The 26,745-nt window shown below is 31.9% G+C and overlaps 3 protein-coding genes across 6 annotated transcripts in view; 2 read left to right on the top strand and 1 right to left on the bottom strand.

Annotated features, from left to right (window-relative positions):
• Positions 1-26,745, bottom strand: part of lig (ubiquitin-associated protein-like lingerer) — a 498,059-nt gene that overhangs the window by 138,511 nt on the left and 332,803 nt on the right. The window lies entirely within an intron of this gene.
• Positions 6,972-8,429, top strand: LOC145312593 (uncharacterized). Its single transcript, XM_080151849.1, has one exon. It carries the CDS (start codon positions 6,972-6,974, stop codon positions 8,427-8,429), a length of 1,458 nt encoding a protein of 485 aa, XP_080007975.1.
• Positions 8,919-9,338, top strand: LOC145312592 (uncharacterized). The gene has a single exon (XM_080151848.1). The coding sequence runs from the start codon at positions 8,919-8,921 to the stop codon at positions 9,336-9,338; it is 420 nt and encodes a 139-aa protein (XP_080007974.1).

The raw sequence follows: 26,745 nt of genomic DNA, 5'->3' as shown, positions 1-26,745 counted from the left end.
CACAGCACCTTATTATTATATCTGCCCAGAGTTAGACATTTAAAAAATGAACCTATTGAAAATTAAAAACAAAGAGATTAATCTCTGGAAAGTGCTTAGCTAAGAATTTCCAATTGGTAGTTTATAAATGAAATGTAGTATTTCAAATTTTAAAAAAATAATATGGGATTGATAAAACACCTAAATGAACTATACTAGAATATTAAAACAGGTGCTTATTTACTTAATTTATTTATTTTGACTTTAAATTAAAATAAGAAATGAAAATATAATTTTTACTCATTAATAAAAATGCAAACAACATATCCTAAAATCTGTTTGGGGCAAACACAACAATAGCTTTCTGAAAAATTCAAGTTAATAGAGTAAAAGATATAAAATTTTGGGATAAAAAAACGCCCCCTCCCCCCCCCGTTAAGGGTTAATATATTGGTTAATAAAAAAATTCTAATTTTACTTTAGGCTAGCTACCTGACTTTCATTCTGAACTTGGCCTGAAATAATATTTTGCTACATTTCCCATCCCTTATCCTTCATTTTCACCTAATACAATCCAGTTGTAATGAGAAAACTTGCTTGATGTGGTTTCTTAGTTGGAAATTAAAACCTAATCATTTAATTCTATCTGTGTAAAAAATGTGCGAGAAAACTATAAGATATAAGAAATATTTCAACCTCCCAACTGTTTCAAGTATTTAAACCTTATAGTCCTATTTTAGTTGTAAAAATAAACAAGAATTGTTGTTAATTTCGACTTCATTTTGCCCAATTTACTTTCCAATTTGCATTTAATGCCGATTTTGATAGTTGCAGAAAAGTGGTAAAAACACATAATTTTACTTTAAGGTTATATACCCCCCCGCTCTCCCCCTCACATGAAATCCCAACAAAATAGAAGAGCATCACAAAAACTTAGAAAACGGTGAAATGTGATAAAAACTTTCATTAATCCCCCCAATTTCTAACAAAATCGGCGGTTTGTCACCGCCTACGTCAGTAAATCTGCTGCTGGAAAGCAATTCATTCTATTTAGACACGCTTAGTGTATTAGAGCTTTGATGTTCTTTGTTTTACTTACAAATGTAAGATTAATAAAATACTTTCAGGAATAGTTTCCTAAATTAGGTTTTGTGAGGACTTTAATAAATATTTACTTCCATCTGCCAAATAAATTATTCTAACAAAAATGAGTTGTTTTGTTCATGGCCTGTTTGTCAGAAGTAGCGGAGATATTCAGGAACGAATCATTCCTTTATCATTAAAGAAAGGCCAATGATTTAATCTTTATTTGTTGTTACACCTGTCCAGTTACTCCTTACTTTATGTTTTCCTTTTTAAATTCTGGTACATATATTAAGGGTAAAAGTATTTTTTAAATTTTCTTTTTAAAGATATTGATGCACTTTACATTAAAACTATCTTCGACCTTAGCGTCTAGGGGCTTCGTCCAAGAGGTTATGAGAATTGCTTACAAAAATGAATCATTTTTTTGGGGGGGGAAGGGGGGAAAGGTAGTACCAATCCCAAAGAAAACAGCTTAAAACCACAGCAGAACCAGTAGTTATATTCCCTCAAGAGTAGAGCTCGTTCGGCTCAGCGGTTACCGAGATCTTAAGCTTCAGACGGATAGACTGACAGCCATCGTTCTAGTTTACATAAAATACTTAGCTTTCCTTTGGTTTATTTTGCATGTATGAAACTTTACTTAATTCAATATTTAAGTTTTAAGTAACTAATTTTATTTCTCAGCTTAGTTAAGCTTTAGGTTATTAGCCTTTAAAGCCAGAGAATGTAGATAGAGAGAAATATTGAACTTTGGAGGGTTGATAATAAAATTCTTGAAAATAAACGCTAGAAGATTGTCATTTAGATGAATTAAAATCATTTTTCTAGCAAATACATAATTGATTAAATTATAAACAACCCGAAATTGGGATTGCAATAATGGATTTATTATTACTTGTATCTTACACCAAATTATCAGGTACTCTATTTAAGTGAAATTTGTAGCTGATTAAAAAAAAAATCCCCATCTTCTACCACCTTACCCCTCCCCTTCTACTGGATGAACGTACTGACCAATAAATGACATTTTTTTCCTCTGTCATAATATCCACATATATTCTACATGTATTACTGTAATACGTATTTTCAATTGATTTTAACTTATGTATATACTCGTTTTAAAAGAATAAAAATGTTTTAATTTATTGTTGAATAAAATTTCTACACTGGTTGCTTTCAAGTCTCTCTTTAAATCAAATGTTCCAATACAATGTTTAGATAAAACAACAAAAAATATATATGTTTTTAGTAAAGGATAATATACTAGCGAATGTGCCTCTTGGATCTTTGGGCTCTGTATTCAAAGGGAAAGTTTGGCAGAATAATAGCCTTAGACCATCCGAAGGCTCAAACTGCTCAGTAGTTATTGAGATCCTAAGCTTAAGACAAAAAAAACTTTACTGCTTTCAATGCTAGGATGTAACAGTAGGTAAAATTTTAGGATATAGAAATTTGTTTGTTCTTTTCTTTATGATGGGTGTAGTTTTTTTTTACTTAAATATCGGTAAAAGGAAGTGGGTTTCTTTCTACGCCCCTTCTAAAGTTTGATAAAATCTTAAATTATTCAAAGTACACCTTCCCTGTAGTACAAAAACCTGCGTTTCCCTTACTCTAGTTGGATTCCCTCTACCCAGTAAAACCTAACCAAGACGAGGGTAAACAATAATATTACTCTTCTTAATAATTTCTTTTACGAAAAATTATCTCATCTTATTTTCAAATCATTTTAAAAATAAGCGGGGGGGGGGGTTGGAGTGGATATCATATACTTTCCAGAGCTCGAGCCATTCTATACATATTTATGACTTATTACGAGTCATTTTATTTGCTTAAACGCTAAAACATTATTAACTTTCCTTAACCGCCCAGAAGCAGGGAGGACCAGGCCCAAACAATTTGCATGAGTTGCTATGGTCAATCATTGATGCAGGGAGAAAGTAATATGTTAGTGGCAGTAAATGCAATTTTTGAATTGCATTCGAAAAGGCAGTTTTTGGGGGAACTCTAAAAAGAGACAATCACTTTCTGAATTTAAAAAAAATCTTATTATAAATTGTTAGTTTTCTTTAGAGTGTTACCTAAGGCATATTTAGCACCATCGGTTTGCTCTTTAGAACAAGGTCCACCACTTTTTCAACCTAAATAACATTTATAACATTATTTTAAGTTATATCCTCCCCACATTTTTTCTTGAATACTTGATATATTTTTTTGGGTGGGGAAGGAGTAATCCAATGTTTTTGCAAACATTTTAGGGTCGAGGAGGCGGGGGTATTCTAACCCCCCCCCCATAATATTATATTGATATATCCTTAAATGCCTGCGGAACTGTAAAGCCAATATAAAATAATGATATGGTTACTAAGAGACTAATGTTGTGGTGCGTGGTGTTCCTTAAACTTACACATTTAAATATTATTTTTCATTTATAATAAAGTTCTTTATAATTTGTAAAAATTGAGAATAAAATCTGATTGATTTATTTCCCTTGGCCTTTTTGTAAATTAATTAAACTAGCGGCTTCTAGGGGCGCTTTATGTGGGGTCGGCGGAGGGTTGATGGATTAGATTTGACACCCACATTTGGTATTTTAGTTTCAAAAAGAAAAAGTTTAAAAAATTTAGGAGGGATATTTTTTGAGAGGGTTGGGCGTTTCCTCCCCCCAAAACAAGCTGTACACCTTTCCAAGACCTATCAGAAGCTACACTTTTCAGAGTTATAGACAGACAGACAGACATCCTGTTACTTTTTTTTTTATAAATATACATATATCTTTTTAAAAAGCCACACCAAGTGTGTGTTTTACGTGTGACAATATTGGAAAATATTTTTTGTTTTAAAAGCGAAGCTTTTTTACTATTAGTGACTGTCCGTCCGTCTGTTTGTATGTAACGGTTATCAATTTATTGTAATATCGATTTTAACTGGATTTCGATTTCTGAAGTTACAATTTAAAAAGCGTAGCAATCCTATAATCCTTACCTGAAACTCTGTACGCCCATTTTCTTCTATCCTTTGATTTTAGAACTTCGCTTTTTTGGATGTTGTCATACTTGCTTATATATAAATCAATATATAAACACTAGCGGCTACGCCCCTAGAGGCCTCTAGGGGCACTTGAGGAGGAGAGAGTCGAATTTGATAATTCAATTTCTTATTTTAAATTTTAAAAGAAAAAGTTAAAAAAATTTACGTTTGACGCTTATTTTTCGTTGAACTCTCTTTCTAAAATTGGTAAATTTTTATAAAATTTAATTTCTCTAGGGGGGGTGGTGGTACCCACCCCCAAAATAGTTATAAACATTCCCGGGACATATGAGAATCTACCCTGTTAAGGAGAACCCAATCGGTTCAGCGGTTAGCGAGATCCTTCGGTACACACAGACAGACACACAGACAGACAGACACACAGACATCCTGTTACTTTAGTATAAGGATTTAAAAAAGGATCGTATTTGTCCCAATAACAATGAAGTTTAGTGTGTCCACAGAAATATATCTTTTAAATAATTAGAGGTAATTTTGTTCATTATGATTGGAGATGTACATAAACTTCCGTAATTTACCTTAAAGATTCCTGAAAAATACACCAAAGTCATGTAAAAAGATTTAATGAATAAACTTTTTCTATAGTAAACAATAAGTATATTAATTTTTTTTTCATTGCAGAAGCTATAAATCTATTTTGACTGAAACATCAAACTTTCCCGACTATGCACAATTTTCTCAGGGATCTAACGAGATAAGACAATGGGCGATAAATTGATATACATCCCTAGTGATGATACACAAAATTACCTCTTCTGTAGATTACAATTGGTGGTTGAAACGTTTGGACACTCAATTTAATGAACCAACCAATCAAAATTCAATAAAAGTTCCAAAAGTTGTTTAGCCCACAAATAGGAAACCGTCATTATAAAACTTTAGGGACTAGTATAGTAAACAGCCCAATATCCCCCCTCCATCACTGCAATTCTCTACTTAGATCGAACAAGAAGGGTTCAGATTAATAGTCAAAAAAACAAATACTTAATCACATATAAAAAAAGAATTATAAAAAAATTTATAGTTTAACTGTTGATTGTTTAATAGTTATTTCTCGCATCGTATTATAAACAGCTATCCGCGGATATAGAATGTACAATTATAAGATTAAAACCAGTCTTTTTTAGCCCCGAGGTGACAAAGGCACCGGCTAAAAAAACTGGTTTTAATCTTATGATTGTACATTTTTATATCCGTAGAAAGCTGGATATAATACGATGCTAGACATAGTTTTTTCGTTTGGATGAGAACCGGTTCCTATCCACCGGATTCGAATGAATACGAGAAAAAAAAACATTTTCAAATAAAATAGTAGGTGATCTATAATTTGAAAATTTGGCGATTTAAATTTTTTTAAAAAGTCAGTCTTGTGAGTAAATTACTAAAGAAGGATGCCAAAAGCACGAAAACGTGGAATTGAATGTAATTTTCCTTGTTTAAGAAATCCACTTTTTGAAACTTGTGTACTTTATCATGTTTATTAGATTTGTGTCAACATACACAGTTATGCTTTCAGTCAGTATCTTTACAATTTATGTTTTCTAGAGAACGGGCGGACTTTCAGGTTGTAGTACTTATTTACCAGTCAAGACTTGCTTACGAGTTTCTTCTTTGAGTACTATTACAATTAGGAAATATTCATGTATTCCCTCAAATGTTCTTCCTGAAATTGACTTGGACGCCTATTTACTAAGTATATTTGCGGTGGGAGAGGTGTCCCTGCAAGTTGGTCCACCTGCACAGTGTATCAAGGAGCTGGAAGGCTATGCTGTAAACGTTCAACGACAACAGACAGACTGCCAGGGAGATATCAGACAGAACACACCTCCTGGTCCCCCAGGTTGGGGGTTGGTCGTTGGGTTAACTACCCAACACTTTAAAAACACCACAAGTTTACGGAACTGTAACAAGAGCTAATGATAACCACGCGGGTACACAGGCTGGCTCTATTGGTCCCCATGAAAAAGTGGCTGAGGAAAAAGTAACTTTTCAAGAAAAATGTTTTTTTAAAGTGAAATGACGTGTTTTCCTCATAATTTCATTACTTTTTATAAAACTTATATAAAGAAGTTTCCAAGAAATTTATTTCATGCTGAAAGCACTTTTTTCACTTGCTCTAAAAGGCATTTTTAGATTAGTGTAAAGTGCAAAAACACCCTTACAGAAAGAAATCCTATAAAAAATAGTAGCAAATTGAAAGTTTACATAAACAGAAATCAAACACTTTTTATTTTATCAAAATAAGTTAAAAAACCAAAAAGTTACAGCTACAAACTTTTATTAAACATTTAACAATTTAAATGATTTTTATGTGTCTTAGATTAATTTGATGAGTGGGCGTGAATTTATTGGTAAAGGTTGCGCTAATCTTCCGGTAATGAGCATAAATTGGGGAGGGGTTTATTTAAGGTCATATTAATAAGTGGGAGATATTATAAGATTTGAGGGAAAATGGTTATAAGAAAAATGTATTCAGTAAAATTTGAAAAGTAGTTTTTTATATGTAAAAGTAACGTTTTTTAATGCAATAAAAAATGTATCAATTGTAAACTTGCTCTTCTTTCTTATTTGTTTTTTAACTGGTTGATAAAAAGTAATATACTAATAAAAACTAAGAAATATTTAGCAATATCCAGTTTCTCAAGCACTTTTTCCAAACTTTGGCTTTAAAAATCTCGGCTGTTAATTGATGTAAAAAAAATATTTTGATATCCTTTGATGTAGAAAATTATAGAGAACAAGTACATATGAATCTTTTAATATTTTATTGAGAAATATAGGCTGCAGATGCTTAAAAATACTTTTTCGAGGGTCATGCTGTATGTCTCAGTGAATGTAGACTAAAAGATAGTGGTAAAATGCTGCTAGAAGATGGAACTACACTACTTTTCTCTGGAAATGCAGATCAATACATTAGAGGTGTAGGAATTGCAATTAGAAAGCAATTTTCAAAATGCCTTCTAGAATGGAAACCCATCAATGACCGGCTAATCAAAGCCAGGTTTAATTCCAAATATGCCAAAACCACTATAATTCAATGTTATGCTCCAACCAACCAAGCAACAGATGATGATAAAGACAATTTCTATGAAATTCTCCAAAGAGAAATTGATCTTGTTCCAAGTCATGATGTCCTTATTGTACTTGGTGATATGAATGCTAAGGTTGGAAGCAATAATAGTGGAAGGGAGCAAGTGATGGGTAAACATGGTCTTGGAGTCATAAATGACAATGGAGAAAGGTTTTGTGAACTGTGCACTAATAATAATCTTGTTATTGGTGGTACAATTTTCCCTCACAAAAGGATTCACAAAGAAACCTGGACATCTCCAGATGGAATTACCAAAAACCAGATTGACCATTTTACCATCAACAAAAAATGGAGAAACTCTCTTCAAGATGTACGTGTCTACAGAGGTGCTGATGTCCACAGTGACCACAACCTCCTTGTAGGAACTCTCAAACTTAAATTGAGAAAGTCAGAAAATCCTGCCAATCCAACAAGGAGAAAGTACGATACAAATAAACTAAAGAATAATGACATTAAACAGCAATTCAAATTAGAGCTGAGAAACCGCTTTCAAATTCTTGAGAATGAAGAAGAATCTCAAACAGAAGAAGATAATTCTGTTGAAGGAAAGTGGAACAATTTCAAATTAGCTTTTCAAAAAACATCTGAAAATGTTCTTGGTTTCAAAAAGAAGAAATCTAAGCCATGGATTTCAAATGAGAAATGGTCAAAGATTGATGAAAGAAAGAAAATAAAAACTAAGATGTTAGGAACAAATTCACCTGAGACAAAAGAAGAACTAAAAGCAGAATATAGTGAACAGGATAGAAAAGTCAAAAGGAGTGCCAGAAAAGATAAGTGTGATTACATTGAAGATCTTGCTGGTAAGGCAGAAACAGCTGCCATTCATTGTGATTCAAGAGAACTTTATAGAATTACCAAGCTCCTAGCTGGAAAGAAACCAGCATCTTCTAATACACTTAAAAATAAACAAGGTCAAATACTCACCACAGAACGTGAAAAAGCTGATAGATGGGTAGAGCATTTCAAAGAAGTTCTGAATAGACCTGAACCACTAACCATAGCTGATCCTGAAAGTGCAGACAATGACTTAGATATAAATATTGATGCTCCAACAGATGCAGAAGTCAGAAGAGCTATAGAATCCTTAAAATCCAATAAATCACCAGGAATCAATCTTATTCAAGCTGAAATTTTAAAAGCAGACTTGGATACTTCCACCAAATACTTATCTGATCTATTTCGTGCTATTTGGATGGAAGAAACTATACCTGAAGATTGGTGAAAAGGTGTCATAACAAAGCTTCCTAAAAAAGGTGATTTAAGCAATTGTGACAACTGGAGAGGTATAACTCTTTTGTCCATTGCAAGCAAAGTTTTCTGTAAAATAATTTTATTTCGAATTGAAGATGAAATTGACTTATTACTAAGAGAAGAACAAGCTGGATTTAGAAAGTCAAGAGGTTGTATTGACCAAATTTTTGCTCTAAGAGATATTATAGAACAAGCTTCAGAATGGCAAAAACCTTTATTCATCAATTTTGTAGATTTCAAAAATGCTTTTGACTCTATTTGTAGAGTAGCCATTTGGAGAATTCTCAGAAACTATGGAATTCCTGCAAAAATTGTAAATTTGATAAAACTGTTCTACAACAAATTTTAGTGTTGTGTGGATCTCAATACACAATTATCTGATTGGTTTGAGGTGCAAACAGGAGTTCGACAAGGGTGTATTATCTCACCCATACTCTTTCTTATTGTTATTGACTGGGTAATGAGACAAACCAATGAAGGAAGCAACGGTCTTAGATGGCATGCAGCAAATGTTGATGACCTTGATTTTGCTGATGATCTTGCAATTCTTGCAGATTGCATAACTAATTTACAAAATAAAACCAACAGACTATCAAATTTTGCTGAACAGACAGGTTTGATTATTAATGCTGACAAAACTAAAGCCATGTACATATCAAATGACAATGCTGTAGCACCTATTATTGTTGACAATAATACAATTGAAGTAGTTGAAGAATTCACATACCTGGGTAGTATTATAAACCCAAAAGAGGGCGCAGCAGCAGATATTAAATCAAGAATTAATACAGCAAGTGCAACTTTTGCTATCTTAAAACCAGTTTGGAAATCCAATAAATACAGCGAGAGAACTACAATAGTAATGTTAAATCAATACTAATGTATGGTTCTGAATGTTGGAGAGAAAATGTTCAAAACTTCAAGAATCTAGATGCATTTCATAATACATGTCTACGACGAATCTGTAGAATATATTGGCCTGAGAGAATATCTAACAAAAATTTACACAAAAGAACAAATAGTGAAGCAATGTCATTACAAATAAAGAAAAAACGTCTTTCTTGGCTTGGACATGTATTACGCATGAACAATAGAAGGCTTACTAAATAAACCTTTAAATGGGTACCAGAAGGACAGAGGAAAAGGGGAAAGCCAAAAGGAACTTGGAGAAGAACCATAGAAGCTGATCTTCAAAAAGCTAACCTAACCTTGGATGAAGTAGAGACAGAGGCACAGAATAGAAATGGATGGAGAGCCCTTGTTGCAGCCTTATGTTCCCAGGTGGAATGAAGAGCTGGTACAGGTACAGGTACATATTTGCGATAACTTTTATTTAATAAATTCTTCCAATTTTTAACATTTACATAACAACCTGCTTTATTGCTTCAAGATCAATGTCAGATCTATATAGGAAATAAATGTCTATAAATGAGCTCAAGTTTTCCAAGGAATAAATGTTTAAAACTCATAGTGCTCCAATAATCCATAATAAACGCTCATTGGCCAACCCGATGAGACCCATTATTTTACTTTATTATAAATAAATTAATTTTTTTCCATTTCATGTTGCTATTTACAAATTTAATTTCTAATAATAAAAAAGAAAATTTAAATTTTTAATATAGTAAATTTAAGAAAAGTCTGTTTTAAAAGAATTTGATTGTGGCGACACTTCCTTTTGTGTGTTCAAATATTAAAACTAAAATTTTAATCATATTAACCCTTTGGTGATGGTTGTGTGAAAAAAAAATATAATTGAAAAAATCTTTTTAAAATCATTTAAATTTTTAAATTTTTACTTCTTTCTTTTAGATAGTAATGGCGGGGGAGGAAAATTAATTTATTGAGAAATAGAAATGTACTCATAGAAAACTAGCCAATAGTGAGATAGTTATATCAAGCCAACTCTAGTATTTAATATTAGGATGTACTACAATAAGATATTATAGTATTTTGTAAAAAAAAAAATTTTGCTCCTGACCTGAATGACCCTGCCAGGTTTGCTGGCATCCTGTGCCCGCTAGAATGGATATATTAAAAAATAAAAAATTTCAACTCCCTGATATTATTTTTTTCCATAAGTAAAAAGTCACTTAGTTATGGCCCTCTATTTTTTGCACACAAACATTGGACAGTTAAACTGTTTTTAACCTATTTTTTAATCATATATCAAAAATATACTATGACACCAGTAGAAACAGACTGCAGAACCCAAATTTGAATTAAGTCCCCAATAAACTTTTTTGGGGGGATTTAAAAATTAATTTTATATGTTGCTGTGATCATTTTGACGGAAGCAAAAGCAACTTTTAGTTTAGGGTTAAATTGTTTCTTACAGAACAATTTTATATGATTCAGTTTATATCAATACAATAAAAAAAAACTCTACTCTGTTCGATGGAAATAATTTTTTTTCTAAAACAATCAATTTAACATAATACAATAAAACACATTTGCTAATGTTAAACAAATAAGATTTCTCGTTTCATTTCAATTTTTTATGATTTCCGAAAGAGTGTTTTCACAAAGTGACTTATTTACAATGTAGTTAAATAATTTTTATTTAATTAAAATGAAAAGAATGAAAACTATACACGTAAAAGATACATAATTTTTAAAAATATTTAAAAAAAAATATGTTTGAATAATCTTATTTTATATCATATTTGTATATGTGTCAAAAATAATTTTGTTGTATTGCATAAACATTTGTTGACATCTTGTCATGTTGATATCAAATTTAACCCTTTACAGCCAATTTTTAAGTGTTTAAAATAGGTGAAAGAACATAAACATGTTAATGTTAATTCATTGGTATATTGTAAAGATTTAACTTTTTAGTGAATTTTCATAGTAAAATCATAAGGCCTAATTTTACTCTATACCAGAATACAATATTTATGAAGCAAAACACTCTAAAAGCTACGAATTTTACCCAAATAGAAAAAAGACCTTTTGCTTTGATCAAAATGACTACGGCAATAGTAAAAATTAATATTTAAATCCCCCCAAAAAAGTTTATTGGGGACTTAATTCAAATTTTACTGGTGTCATAGTATATTTTTTATATACGTTTTAAAAATAGGTTAAAAACAGTTTAAGTACTGAGCTATGCATGATTTTAGATGTTATTGTAGTAAGGAAAGCCTCTCTGGGCGAGTCATATAGCAGCGTCGCTCTTAAAACTAATGAAAATCTTAAATGAGTCTTGTAATGTAATTGATCAAATAAACATTACACTTTACTTGATCCCTTGTTGGTCACTCTGAGGAAGCGAGGCTTACCTAGACTTAGGGTCTGTACGTCTGATTGTCTTTTGGAGTCCACCATAAAAGAACTCGAGCAGTATCCAGCGAAACCGGATACTACATTATGTATTGTAAATTTAACACAAAAAACTTTTAATCTTATTAATATCTATGAATATCTAATGCATGTCTGTTCAACATAAAGAATAGTTATTTCTCGCACCGTATTATAAACAGCTTTCCGCGGATATAGATTGTACAATTATAAGATTAAAACCAGTTTTTTAGCCCCGAGGTGCCGAAGGCACAGGCTAAAAAAACTGGTTTTAATCTTATGATTGTACATTTTAATATTCGTAGAAAGCTGTATATAATACGATGCTCGACATAATTTTTTCGTATGGATAAGAACTGGTTACTATCCTCCGGATTCGATTTAATACAAGAAATTAAATTACAATATTAAAATGAATATCAGTGTGTCATATAATAAATAAGATCTGAAAAAAAGACTCATTAATATAAGACAGGGCTCAGCACCCATGCTTCACCCGTGCAAGCCTCAGTAAAATTTTATATTATGACTTATATTTTTACCTGGTGCCAGGTTTGCTGACAACTATATTGCCAACAGGATGGTTGTAACTGAAAAAATCAAGTTAATCAAAAATTTTAAAAAGTTGACTAAAACTTTTAATTTAAAGTTATAGAGAAAGATATTTTTATGAATTGTATTTAACATAAGTATCCGCCCGTCATGTAGTTGTACCTATATACCTATATTCAACTCAACATATTAAAGAAGAGAGAGAGAGAGCAAATAACAGGGAGGGAGGGGACATTGGGCTGTATATAACACTTGTCACAAAAGTTTTCGTATTCGATGGCTTAATAGCTTAGGGGACTTTTATTGAATTTTGATTGGTTCGTTCATTAAGTTAAGTGTCAAAACGTTTTACCATCTACATAAGGGGTAATTTGTATGTCAGCATTGAGGATGTACAACAATTTATCTACCATTGTATTATCCCTTTAGATTCCCAGAAAATAAAGACATAAGCACGTGTTTTCATACATTGTCTGCCAGAATACCAGGGAATGTGATTGATACTCACAGATTTAATCAGACACAAAGACCTAGAGAATACAATAGTTAACTTAAATTCTTAATTTAATGTATTCTTTTTATATTTATATTTTATATTTATAAAAAGAATACATTAAGAATGTCATTCAACATAATTACCTACAGAATATTTGTATTAATTTTTGCGCTCCCTGCTTGATGGAAGATTAGAGTAAAACACTATAGAGGGAGAAAGAGTTAAATAACGATATCTCCCCATCGCAATCGTCTTGTGCAACCTTCCTATTGGGTCATTGAAAATCAACCAATGCAATGGTATCGTTTATATTAACACAGCTAAGTAGCAGAAAATTATTTAGAAGCAGACGAAAGAGGTTTTTGAAAACTGAAGGTAGGTAGTTGTCTGTATATACATCTATACTATAGATCTGTTGATGGAAGTAATAAAGTATTAGGAAAATAGATTGACTAATTTGTGTAAACACATGGCAAGGCACATCTAGCGGCCGCATTTAGCTGTTCATCTAAACTTTGAAATCCACCTTATAGTCAACAATCCTTTGTCAAATCTATTTATACTATTCAGTATACTAACGTGATATCTATGTAATGTGAAGTAGCTGGCGATTCATTTTGAAAAAAAAAATATGCTGTCCTAGGGCGTTACAAATTTGCAGCTTCTTAAATTTCAAAAACCATGGAAAGGAAAATTATCCGCCTCCCCCATCCTAAAAAAACTCTAAAATCCATCTAAATGTTTTTTTTATGGACGTTGACATCTTGATCCAGACAATGAAAATTGGACAATGTAACCTCAATGTTCAAGTGTTTGGTATTATTTAGATTAAATTTAAACTTTGTCCATCATTTGAATACTATGTCTGATAGTCTGATTCAATAGTAGATATTGTAGATAAGGAGCAAGAGTAGTTTAATATTAATTATCTAGATTTATTATTTTTTTCATTATTTATGTCTGGAAGTCTAAATTAATAACAGATGTAACAAACTCAAATTTAAAATGGGATGATGTCGACTTTTCCCCTACTACCTTAAGTGACCCTAGTAGAGGCTTCTAGGGGGCGTAGCCGCTAGTTATTTAAAAAGTAGTAATAACTTACAAAAGTATTTAAATTTAAAATTTATTTTGCACCATTTTTTTATATGTATATGTTTAGACACTTAAATTATATATCTTGGCAAGACTAATATTACCGAACAAACAGACAGAAAAACATGCTAATTCGGGAGAAAAAAAGTTAAAGATGCTGTATCCATGATTTATATCTACTGCAATGGTGTGTAACTGAATACAATAAAGTTTCCCGACCCTAGTGAATGGTGAAAGATATTCAAAATTTTTAAGTGTATTCTTTGATCATGAATTAGGTGAAACCTTAGTGTTTAGTTTTTTTTATAGAGTTTAGACATGTTGTACTATCTGAGAAAAGAATGAAAAAAAGAAATAAAACAGAAATATCACTAGATTAAAAAATGGGAGTTTCAAAAAAAAATAGTTAAAGCAGTATGAGTGGTTAATTACGTGTCTTATTTTTTTCAGTACAAATTTGGCATATATTGGGTTTGCTTGAAAAATTTACAAATAGATACTCTAAAAATTAAATATCATTACACTTTTAGGGACCATTTTAGTGATCATCCGCATATATGTTTTTAACTGAACACCTTTACTGGATGTAATCTAAAATCAAATTTACTGAAAAATTTCTAAATCAATATTACAAATTTAATATTCAAATTTTAGTGATCATATATGTTTTTCACTGAACACTTTTACTGGATGTAATCTAAAACCAAATTTACTGAAAAATTTCTAAATCAATATTATAAGATTCTAATTTATGAATACTTATTCATATTTCAGGTATTGCTAAACTAAACCTTCAGTAGACACTATTATTGCACAATTTGTAACAGGGAGACAGAGACAAGTAAATAGTCTTTTAAATCAAGATTTGAACTAGTGCTTTTGATCTCAGCTAGAAATAGCCAAATCTATAGCCGCCTGACTAAAACTAGGATTACCTCGTACAGGCGGGATTGCAGACTTGATGTACTGTCCAGGTCCTGGTTCAGCAATCCAGGAGAACTAAGGATGACTGTCACGTACCCTTCTCTGTCCAAAAATCTAAGGAAATTAGGTTAAGTAACATCCATCAGACAACCAACTCTCTGTGATGCACGACCTTTGTCTGAGAAGTCCCAACTGTGCATGGTAATGAGTTGCGCCTTTTTTGGGCCAAGGCATTCCCCCTACTCTATGACGCAATTTTGGCACGAGATTCGAACTTATCGCCTTTCTGACGACAAGCGGATGCGCTACATGTTCAGCCACAGTTGCGGGTTCACTAAAACTGGGATATTAAGCATCAGGAAATCTGGTGAAACATCCCAGAAATCGATTAAAAAATTGTCGTCAATTCAACATGCTAAAATGAACCTAATTTATTGGTCAGTTTTTTTCATCCAGAAGGTGGGGGAGGGGTTGGGGTAAAGTAGGTGGATGGGGGTATGGTTATTTTAGTCATTTACAAGCTTCACTAAGTTTATCAGAGTGTATGAAAATTTGGTGCAACATCCAAGTAATGTATCGATTAATGAAGATCATCAACAATATATTTTATTTTATATGTTTGTTAGAAATAATTAATTCAGTCATTGAGCGTTATTTTACTATTGAATACATATACTTTTACTTTTATTCCATATCTGACTGTAAGTTTACTTACTTCGGTTTGTCTGACCATTCAAACACTTCTCTTCGCATTGTTCTGATTCTGGACACTCCAACCGGAGTAGATACCAGAATTTAGAAATAAAAGATTTAGTCCTTTCATATGTAATTCACTAATTATTATTTTTGTTCAAAATATTGTATTGCTGATGAATGTTTATTTCAAGAATAAAGATTTTTTTTATAAAACTCTTTATCATCTTTTTTACGTGAGAGGTATTAAAGATATATGTATATTGTATAGTTGGTCTTCATTACTGGGGGCTTGCAGTGATCTAGAGGAATGAGACAATGGTCGATAAATTTATGTACATTACCAATGACCATACACAAAATTACCCCTGTTGATTACAACAGTAGTTGACACGTTAAGACACGCAACTTAATGAATCAACCAATCAAAATCCCCTTAATCTGATAACCAACGAATTAGAAAACATTATTAAGAAATAAACATAAAACTAGTGTAATAATAGCAGTCCAGTCCACCCCTTTAAGGTTTGAACTGTTTAGATAATATGATATAATTAAAATACCGGGATTTTAGTTTATATATATTTTTAATTGAGACATACTTTCAATATTTTTACGTTTTAAATTTCAATGTTTGCAAAAATAAGATTATTAAGAAATTTAATCTAAGATTCAAATGAATAAAAATAACATTTGTAAAACTTAAAAAAAACTTTTGAATATGAAAATTAGAATTTATTTTTAGAAATTATATTTAAATATTTTTAAAATTAAAACATTTATTATTATATTTTCAGTTTAACTATTAAAGATTAGACTCAACTTAACAAAAATACAAATAAATATAGAGGAATTATACAACTTTAACTCAGTGGCGTGCGAACCGAAGGGGGCATTTGGGGCAATCGCCCCCCCCTAGCGTCCAAAACGCCCCCCCCTGCCCCCCCCCTAGCCACCGCCCCCCCCTGCCCCCCCCCTATATGTTGAAAAATGCCCCGTTTTGCCCCCCCCTGGTCAACAAAAATGCCCCTTTTTGCCCCCTACCCTACAAAAAGCAAAACTATCCTAGTTTCCAAAAAAAGATCAAGAAATACTCAACAAACAGACAGGTACTATTCATTTAACGAAATTTTTAATTAGTGTAGAAATTAGGTTATAATCTCTTTTCACAGAACATAACAAACCAGGTAATAGGAAGTATTATATTTTGTATAATATAAACTTTTTACCAAAGAAATTTTGTACATTCCCAATGATGATACACAAAATTACCCCTTATATAGATTACAATTAGTGGATGAAACGTATGGAAACTGAACTTAATTAACCAACCAATCAAAATTCCATTAAAGTCCCAAAAGTTGTTGAGCCAATGAATAAGAAAATTTTATATGAAATATTGGGGACTAGTGTAATAAATAGTTCAAATATTTGAAGAAAAAAATTTGCGCTTCGCGCCCTTCCAAATGGTTTCTGCTTTTTATCACATTGTATAATTAAATTTTGTTGTTATTTCTATAAAAACATTTCTAAACATCAAATATTTAATCAAAAAGTTATTTTACATAAAAAAGAAACAGTGTTGATATTTATCTAAGCCTTTTTCTCAACACTGTATGTCTGTCTAAATGAATAACTATATATGATGTCATATGATTTTCAGGTTAAGTTTATCATTTATTTGTGTACATACCCTTACAAAAAGACATGTTTTTTTATGGCAATTTTCCTTAAAAACACTTAAAACTAACAACACTCTATATTCCTAACTTGATAAAATATGCCACTCTTGTTGTCTTTAATTGATTTTAGATCAAAAGGGGAGTAAATATTTTTTGGTGCGCTTCGCGCACCGCCCTAATAAATCCTTGAAAACACCACTTCATGAAAAAATGTACAGATTTTTAAAGTGCCATTTGAAGAGGGTAGGATATGTTGATATAACTTTTTAGCTTCTCTATAATTCACTATGGCTGTCAGTTTGTAATGCTAAGGGGGAAATGTTATTTTCTCAACTGCAATTAAAGATAGAAGGCTAAAACTTAATGTTAACATTCCCATCATTATGGAGTATAATTATTAACTATTAAAAATTCATGGAGGTCGGACTGCTTTACAGGACGTTTTTGGCTTTTTTTCTTTTTTTGTATCTTTCACAATTCCCCCATTGTTTGGTCCAATTTACAAAATTTTTGTAGATAAGGATATCAAAATTAAATTTCGGGTATAGTCCTTTTCGTGAATTTGCCTCTTAAGGGGCGTTTCATTGTATTTTCACAGTAGCTTTTCCCCTATTTATAGCTCCTGCGGGGCCAATTGCCTAACCCTGCGGGGAAATCACCTGACCTAACTTAACCTAGAATAACCTATTAAAAGCTACTGTGAAAATACGACGAAATGCTCCTTAAGAGGCGTTGCCACGAAAGAGACTATACCCCAAAGTTTTCCATCTGTAGATGAAAGTACATATAATTTTTTTTTGTGCTTTGCTACTTATAGATGTTGTAATCCTTGTTGTCATACAATAAAGAAATATTTAAAATCAGTTTTACATATTAGGTAAATTTTTGGTAAATTATTTCCGAAATGAGTGTTTTTATATCCCCCCCCCTAATTTTTTTAATGGGGTTATTCATCCTTCGTGCTGAGATCTCATAACGTCCCCTTCCACCCATAAAAAATGTTTTGTGGTGGGGGGGGGGGGGGGGGGGGGTGGGTGAAAATAAATTTTCTTCTATACGTTTTTTTTGAAGATGCTTTCTCTAGCTCCCTTCCCTTCGGTCATTGCAGGGTGGGGAGAAGAGATGGGGGTAAGAGATGGGGGGGTGAAGAGATGGGGGATAGAAATGGGAAATAGGGATGGGGGAAGGGATGGGGGAAGGGATGGGGAAGAAGGAATAAGGATTAGAAGGCCCATGATCAAATAATCCCACGCCTTTAAACGCCCTTATTTAAAATTAGTATATCTAATCAAAATGCCCCCCCCCCCCTAGACAAAGCGCTTCGCACGCCACTGCTTTAACTCCTTGACTTCCCTTACAAGATTTAGCCTAGTTTGACCTATTGTATCCTAGGAGGATCAGGACCACCAGGAAAATACCTAAAAACCTATTTTCAACTTTCTTTTGAGCCATGAAAATATTTTAGTCTTTGTTGGATTTGCTGGTATCCTGCGGCTGATGCATGGTGATAACAGAAAATTCGGATCTAATGCAGTTCACGGTAAAATATTGCTGGTAATGAATATTGGCAAAAATCTATTAATTTTAAAGGCTGCTAGCTGCCAAACGGCTGAACGTACAGATCATGCCCGCACACTGTTTTAAGCAGAATAAGAAGGCCTACAAATACTCTGGAATAGCCATAAATCAATAATGCATAATTATCTCGCAGTGCAGATAAATGCGCGAAAAAGGCCTATTTTACGCGTTTTTTCTTCAGTGAAGCTTTCCCTGTGCATCATTGGATCTTGGTTATTCCAGATTATTTGTAGGCCTTCCTATACCGCTTAAAATTATGTGCGGGTATGATCAGTACGTTCAGCCGTTTGGCAGCTAGCAGCCTTTAAAATTCATAGATTTTTGTCAATATTCGTTACAATATTTTACCGTGAACTGCAGTAGATCCGAAAATTCAAAATTTCTGGTTGTGAAGATTTATTGTCCTAATTAATTCTAAAAGGTGACAATTAAAGGTAATGAAATAATATAAAATTTTAACCTTAATGTATATTGCAAGTTTGCAAGTACTGTTCTATGCTAACTCATTTACGATCTACAGATTTATTATTACTTAGATGTTGCATCAGATTTTCATGAAAAGTAGTACTCGCAGATGGATAGAATAACAATTACAAAATATTGTGAATTTTCAATGCTGCGCTTGCGCTACTTATGGATATAATTTTCCTGATTCTAATATAAACTGAAAGCGAAAAATATCAGGGATATAAAGGGATGAGACAATAAATTGGTGTACATCCCCAATGATGATGTATAAAATTACGCCATCTGTAGATTACAATTATTGATTGAAACATAAGGACACTCAACTTTATATATCAACAAATCATAATTCGATAAAAGTTCCCAAAGATGTTAAGCCAACGAATAAGAAAACTTTAATATAAGACTTTGGGGACTAGTGCAATAAACAGCCCAATATGCCCTCCCTCCCTGAAAAACTATCTACTTTGTTTATGTTTGAGAAGTCTGATTTAGCGTGACAAGACAGACAGCTAATTTTTTGCATCAAAACTCAAAATGAATTTTAACAATTTTCTTGCCATCTTACATTTTCAATGGCGAACCTTGCATTATAATTCATGGTTTTTCTATTTACAGAACCCTTTTTATCCATAAATTATAATGCATTTTCTTTAAAATAGACATTTTAAGTTCGATAATTATAGAGTGGCCTAGCTTCTGTATGAGTATGTTTTCTTTCTAGAATATTCTTGAAGTAATCTAACGATTGCCTATTTTAAAGGCGCGCCTAAAAAATAAATGTCAGACCACGCAGGCCTGTAGCAAGGGCGTTCAAGCTATTAGAATGCTAAAACTTTGAGTACAAAATAAGACATACAATATTGCAGAAATTGGCCACTCATAACAGTCAAAATATTCATAATTTACTAATTTTCTTAAAAAATACTAGTAAAAATAGTAAAAACGAAGTTTTAAGACTTGAAGGGGAAAATTCGGTTTCGGGAAAAAGTTCCAAGAAAATGTCAGTCCTTATGAATTTAAACATCCGACTCCGTGTATTAAAAAATACTACTTTTTGATCATTTTATCATTTTTCATGCAAAAACAGTACGAATTTTAACAATTAAATATAATAAATCAGTAAAATATAACACTTTTTAGACATTTTATATTTAAATAACATTTTTTTTTATACAATAGAACAAAGTTATTCAATGAATAATAATAAGTCTGTTTTAGCACAAATCCGCGCAAATACTTTTTCACATATATCGCATGAATATGGTCAAATAGATTAAAACACTCCCGTGTAACCAAATTTGGACTTTTTCCGGACTCGTTTATTTCAAATTAGGTTTTAAAACTATATTGTGTATTAGAATGAATTTTATTTTTAATTAATTGTATTAATAAATGTAATGAAATTTGTGATTATTAAAAGATATGTTACATTATATGAATGCAATGTAATAATTTCGCAACAAAGGAGTGTGTTAGAATATTTGCGCACGGGGCCTAAGTCAAGGCTTTATGGCAATAGTAATAACTAATATGGGTACTGCTGGGAGATTTTAGCTGGCAGTCGGACACCAAGGCTCATCTGGAGCATACATCTTTTCTTTAACTCGCGAGTCCTTTTTTCTTACAGCATAAAATTCTTGCCATTTCTTTGTTGCAAATCCTAAAATAAAATCAATTTATGTCTTAGTACTATTTTTTTATTAAACTTTACTTTTTCCTTATCAATAAAATTACATTTCCTTGCTAAAAATACCTTTTTTTTATTCGCTCGTTTTTTAAGCTGTAAGTCTTTATTTGCGTTTCACTAAAGTAACAGGATGTTTGTCTGCCAATACTAAGTTTTAAAATTTCAAATTCAAAATACTTAGGGGAATTAAATTAGGCACATTATTTTTGAAAGGTGTATTTTATTAGGAGTTAGTTAGGTGATTTGTAGTTTAACAAGGGGATTTAAGGGGTTTTCCTTTTTTCCTAACTCCATTTTCAGAGATAAATGAGGTTGTTAACTGTGGTGAGACATTAGTAGCAGGTTAACACGTCTCATGTGGTTCCGTAAAATCCAAGGTAAGAGGTTTTTTTAATTTTTTCATATTTTTTGCTATATCATAAAAATTTTTTTTCAAACAGGGAGAGGGCTTTTTATAAAAAGCAGTAATATTTTTTTTTTCCTATCAATAAACATCTCCCTGCTTCCAAATAAAAGATAAAAAGTAGACAAACCACTAGTCCATTTAAAAAATAGAGAACATACAAAACAAATGTTTTTTTTGACATAGCAAAATTATGAAATATTCATTTTAAAATTACCTTTAAAACACTAGTCATAACCAATACTAACAAGTAATAACAAGTCCAATAAGTTTCTGCAGCAAAACAAGCTAAAATAAAATAAATCTATGAAATGGATGAATCTAAATTACCTCCTAAAGATATAGTCAGAGACACGGACATAGACAGTGATACAGACAATAGCCAACCATTAAATGGGGGGTCAAAAAATTTACCCAAACAGGTTAATGTTACAGGGGCACATATGATACAACAAAGTACAGACAAAACAAATAAAATTCTAGTACCAGTTCAAGTACATTCAGAAAATACAAAAGAGACAGAAAAGAAAGACAAACAGACAGATAATGAGTATGAGACGTCAGATTATGACCACTCAGAGAAAAAACAGAAAGAAGAGAGTCAACCAATTGACAGTGACAAAGAGAAAGACGGACATAAAGACAAAAAAGATAAAATTGAAAAGGTCAAAGTCAAAAAAATAAGCAAAAAGAAAAAGAAAAATAGATTTGAAGACGATACCTCTAGCTCTTCAGATTCAAATAATGAGGACAGAGACATGGTCGATGAAGTCCCAAAACAGCAGGATAAACCTAAAAGTAAAAAAATAGAGAGAAATGAATTACTTGATAGACTCCTAGAGAGAGAGAGACTAGCAGGGACGGACTTAAGTATGCAAAGAATTTTAGAATTGATTCCCAGTAACCTAGTAACTGGCCCATGCGAACATAAACGGCTTGTCAAAGAAATTAAGTTACTTGGCAAGGTGCCAACATCTTTTGGAGAATCTAGCAATCTTAAGATTTTTTTGCTTAACTTTAGGTATATTGAAAGATTTAGAACACCATGGACATATGCTACATACAATGCTCTTTTAATACATTATTTTTCAACTGAGGCCCGTTTATCATTAGATAAACTAGACATAAATCCTAACGAAATGACTAGCAAAGAATTCGTCACGTGTATAATGACAACAATAGCACAAGAAACATTAAGTGCCACAGAGTATGAAGATAAGTTTAACAAATACAGATTTACTATAGATGACGAAACAAAGCCTGCACAATGCATAGTTAAGCTACATTCATGGCTAGATAAAACAGCCATGGAAACAAAACATAAACTAGAAAAAATTCGTATGAAATTTGCAAATTACTTTGTGCCAGCAAACTTAAAAAGTAATTTTTTACATGCCACATCGGCAGCAGCAAATGTAAATGTATTCATCAACTGGTTTCGCGAATTTAGACCGTATCTACAAAATGAATTTGAGTTTAAGAGAAAAAAAGACAGATATAAGGAAAATAAAGTGAGTGCACAGCCAATAAAAGTAGTAAACAAACAAGAAATGACAGATGGAAAGACACCAATAGCATCAGGGACAAACCCTGGAGCTCAAAGACAAAGAACACCTTGCGAATATTGTGGCAAAACTAACCACAATTCTCGATATTGCGCCAACCATACAGACCCAGAAATTAGGAAGAAAAACATTAAATGGTTGGAAGATAATAAAGGTATTAGAGATTTAAGGAAACAGGCTATGTGTCTTAAGTGCAATGAAAGCACACATTCTAGTGCTTCATGTCTAGTCTATCCAAATGTGGCCCCCTCCCAAGAGCAATGTTCAAGGTGTTTACAATATGGCTTGCCAAGAAAATACCATCCTATAAAGGATTGCTTATTGCCCCAACCAAAAGATATAAAAAACTAGAAGCGTCCCCATACCATAATTCAATTCAGAGTAATAATAGTAAAATAACAATTATAATAGATTCACCTGCAAATATAATATCTCAAGCAGAAAATGATTCTAAAAACGTCGCTCTATCCAGTAACACGTCTCCAAGCACACTAAAAAAATCAGAATATAAAGAGAATAATAGCACCCATAAAAGCGAAACAATAGAGGTAACTAGAGAAAATGAAATGGAGGAAATTTCCAATAAAGATATCTGTATAAATCCTAATGTTAATATGTTAAATAATGTAACTAATCAGAATATTAATGAAATGTTAGTCAGTAAGTCAGCTTTAAGTAATGAAAATAGTGTAATGAATACTGAGATAGCTAATGTAAATAAAGTAATAGATAATAAAGTATTAGATTGTAAGATAGATAAGAATAATGTAAATAATGATAAAGTAGTAGGTAGTGTATTAGAAATAAGTAATAAGATAGATAATATGCTTAATGGTGATGGGATTAGTAATTATTCTACTTCTTTTTTGGAAGATTCCTCTAGTGAAAACTCTAGTAAAACTCTAATAAAAGGTAACGAGCCTATATTATCTGAGTCCGTATCTACATATAGTAACGTTTCAGCCAAACAACAGATTATGGAGCTTTTCTTAAACTCACAGAACATGACGGACATAAGCACAGACGGACAATCTGAAACGTCCATTTGTACAGGCAGTACATTACAAAATTCTACGGATAATGAAAATAGCGATAATGAAAGCAGTATAACATTGGAGAGTGAAAATTCTGATTTTAATGAATCAACTTATTCAAAATATTTAAATAAAGTTTGCAGTAAAGATTATGAAAAAAGCAAAAAAACTTTTAAAAACATGGATTATCTTAATATCATAGGAAACATTGTTATTGATCAAGCTTCTAATAATGAAGAAAGCGAAAATTCTGATATTTTTACATTACATGAAGGGGAAGTTCACCTGGATGTTTTAGGGGAACACCCTCAAGGTCCAATACAACAACAACAACACAATACTGGAGAGCCATTATACTCTGAAATAGAAAAAGGTTATGGGGACATGGATAAGCATAATAAAATTGAGAATTCAGATTTTTCTGATACAAGTTGGGACGTCTATTCAAAATATGATATACTACAGAGCCAATATAATGAACAAATTACTATAGAAGAAAAATTATTAAAAATTATACAATATTTACTAGATTTTCCATCTAATAACAAGACTATTTTTTGCATTATATTACTCCTGATACTAATGCTAATTGGGTTTGCTTTTGCGCCTTGGGTCTTTTGTTTGATTTTTTTGATGAACAAAATTCTTATCCAAGGAAAAGACACCATCGTTGGCATGAAATTAAGCGGGGGTACAATAATGGAAGAAAATATTAGTCACAAAATAAAAAATGAAGTACAGCTTAAAATATTAAATGGCGATATTTCAGTTACAGATAGGATTCTAATTCCTTTTAAAATAAAAAGCAATAAAGTAATAGCTGAATTGGATTCGGGCGCAGCCGTAAATGTTCTCTCTGAGTCCATTATCTTAGCAGTAAATCCAAATTATAAAAATGAAAGAAAAGCAAAAAAGTATAGGCTTTCAACAGTAGATGGTTCACAAATACCAACAATAGGGGCATATTATATACCTTGCGACTTTTCAGGGATAGGTGTAATTAATATTCCATTTCATATTATTAAAACAGAAAAAGTAAGTTTACTAGGCAGACCCTTTTTAGTTCAAACCAATTTAGTAATGAAAGTGACAGGAAACAAAATAAAAATTTCGCTGCACCCTAGAAGGAACAAGGTATATAGCCCACCATTTATTAAAAACATAGACAAAATAGATTTAATACCAGGGCAAAAAAGTAAAACTATTTTTAATGTAAAAAACTTGAAAGCACTACAACAAGAAACAGAAAGAATTATTCCTTTCCAAACAAATAATCCTAATGTAGTAATTGAATATAAAGTATATAATCTAAACAAAGAAAGAAATAAAATAGGACTAATTATAACTAATGTAGGACAGCAGCCCTTGCACCTTGAGGCTGGGGGACTAGTCGCTCTCGTACTTCCATACATTCCTGAAAAAGATAAAGAAATAAATATCACTGGTTTTAGAAACTCTAAGTTAAAGCCTATAAAAGCTGTAGAAATAATAGATTTCCAATCTAGTTGTAAAATAATCTGTGACACATTAATTTCAGCATTTTCGTCAGGAATGGAAGGACAATTAAGTTGGAAAAATTTTAAAGAAACAGCAAAATATTTTATTAGAAATGTAACAGGGAATTTTATAATAAATAATCCAAAAAACGAATATCGTCCCTGCCCTATGAGAACATACAGATAGTAAATAGCATACATTGTCAAGAAATTGAGGAAAATTATGTAAATATCCCTAAAGAGATTAGTTATGAAGAGGTTCAAAAACTTTTGTTGGAGCCAAAAGAGGGGTTAACTTTGGATTCACCATTACCCCCCCCACCCCTTACTTTAGAACAAATAAAGGAAAAATTGCATTATATAAAAGATTTAAGCATAAGGGATAGGGTAGCAGATATATTATTAAAGTACAATTCGGGCGCTTGTCATAGCTTTGATATTGGGGCAAGTAAAGATTATTTTGACTTTGAAGTACCAGAAAATTTTAAAAGAAACACAAAGGTGTATAGCCTCTCAATGAATGACACACAGCACCTTAGATATTTCATCGACACTTGTATTAATTTTAATATAATAGAACCTGCCCCTAGCCATCAACAATTTGGAAGTCCTGTTTTCATAACAACCCGTAAAGACAAGCAAGCAAGTCCCCGCATCATCATAGATGCACGTGGAATAAATAGCACAATCCCCTATAACGTCAGTTCGATTACTATGGATCCACTCCGGACCCTAAAATCCCTCCTCCCTGAAGTAGGATACTCTAGCTTTATGGATATTCGAAATGCTTTTTATAATTTACAATTATCAGACAAAGTTCTAGAATCAGGAATTACAAACATTACCACTTCATTTGGGGTATTCCGTTTTAAAAGAGCCCTAACAGGATATGCGGGTACCCCTAGCCTTTTACTAAGTTATATATTAGATAATATACATTTAGATGATAATGGACTACACGACTTAATTAGTCATGTTTTGATATGGTTTGATGATTTGTCACTATTTAATGCAAAAACTGACACTATTGACGATCACCTAGCTAATTTGGACAAGTTCTTAGGTCGTGTAAATAGATTAAATTTAAAACTTAATCTTGACAAATGTCGTTTTTGTGTAAATTTAGTAGAAGAATCTGTTGATATATTAGGTTACACAGTGGGGCAAGGCAAGGTAAAAATACCAGATAAAAAATCTTTAGCAATAAGTCAAATGAGACCACCAAGAAATTTAAAAGAATTGCAATCATTTTTAGGAAATTTAACCTACTATAGACCTCTAATATCTATGACTACACAATATCATATGAAT

This window comes from Acartia tonsa, chromosome 2, assembly GCF_053477335.1.
Source record: "Acartia tonsa isolate MP-2025a chromosome 2, ASM5347733v1, whole genome shotgun sequence".
Classification (NCBI taxonomy): Eukaryota; Metazoa; Arthropoda; class Copepoda; order Calanoida; family Acartiidae; genus Acartia; species Acartia tonsa.
This window is presented reverse-complemented; position numbering and strand designations above follow the sequence as displayed.

Bases quoted from the DNA above. Each gene is read 5' to 3' on its own strand.
- LOC145312593 (XM_080151849.1), top strand. From the start codon at position 6,972: ATGCTGCTAGAAGATGGAACTACACTACTTTTCTCTGGAAATGCAGAT.
- LOC145312592 (XM_080151848.1), top strand. From the start codon at position 8,919: ATGAGACAAACCAATGAAGGAAGCAACGGTCTTAGATGGCATGCAGCA.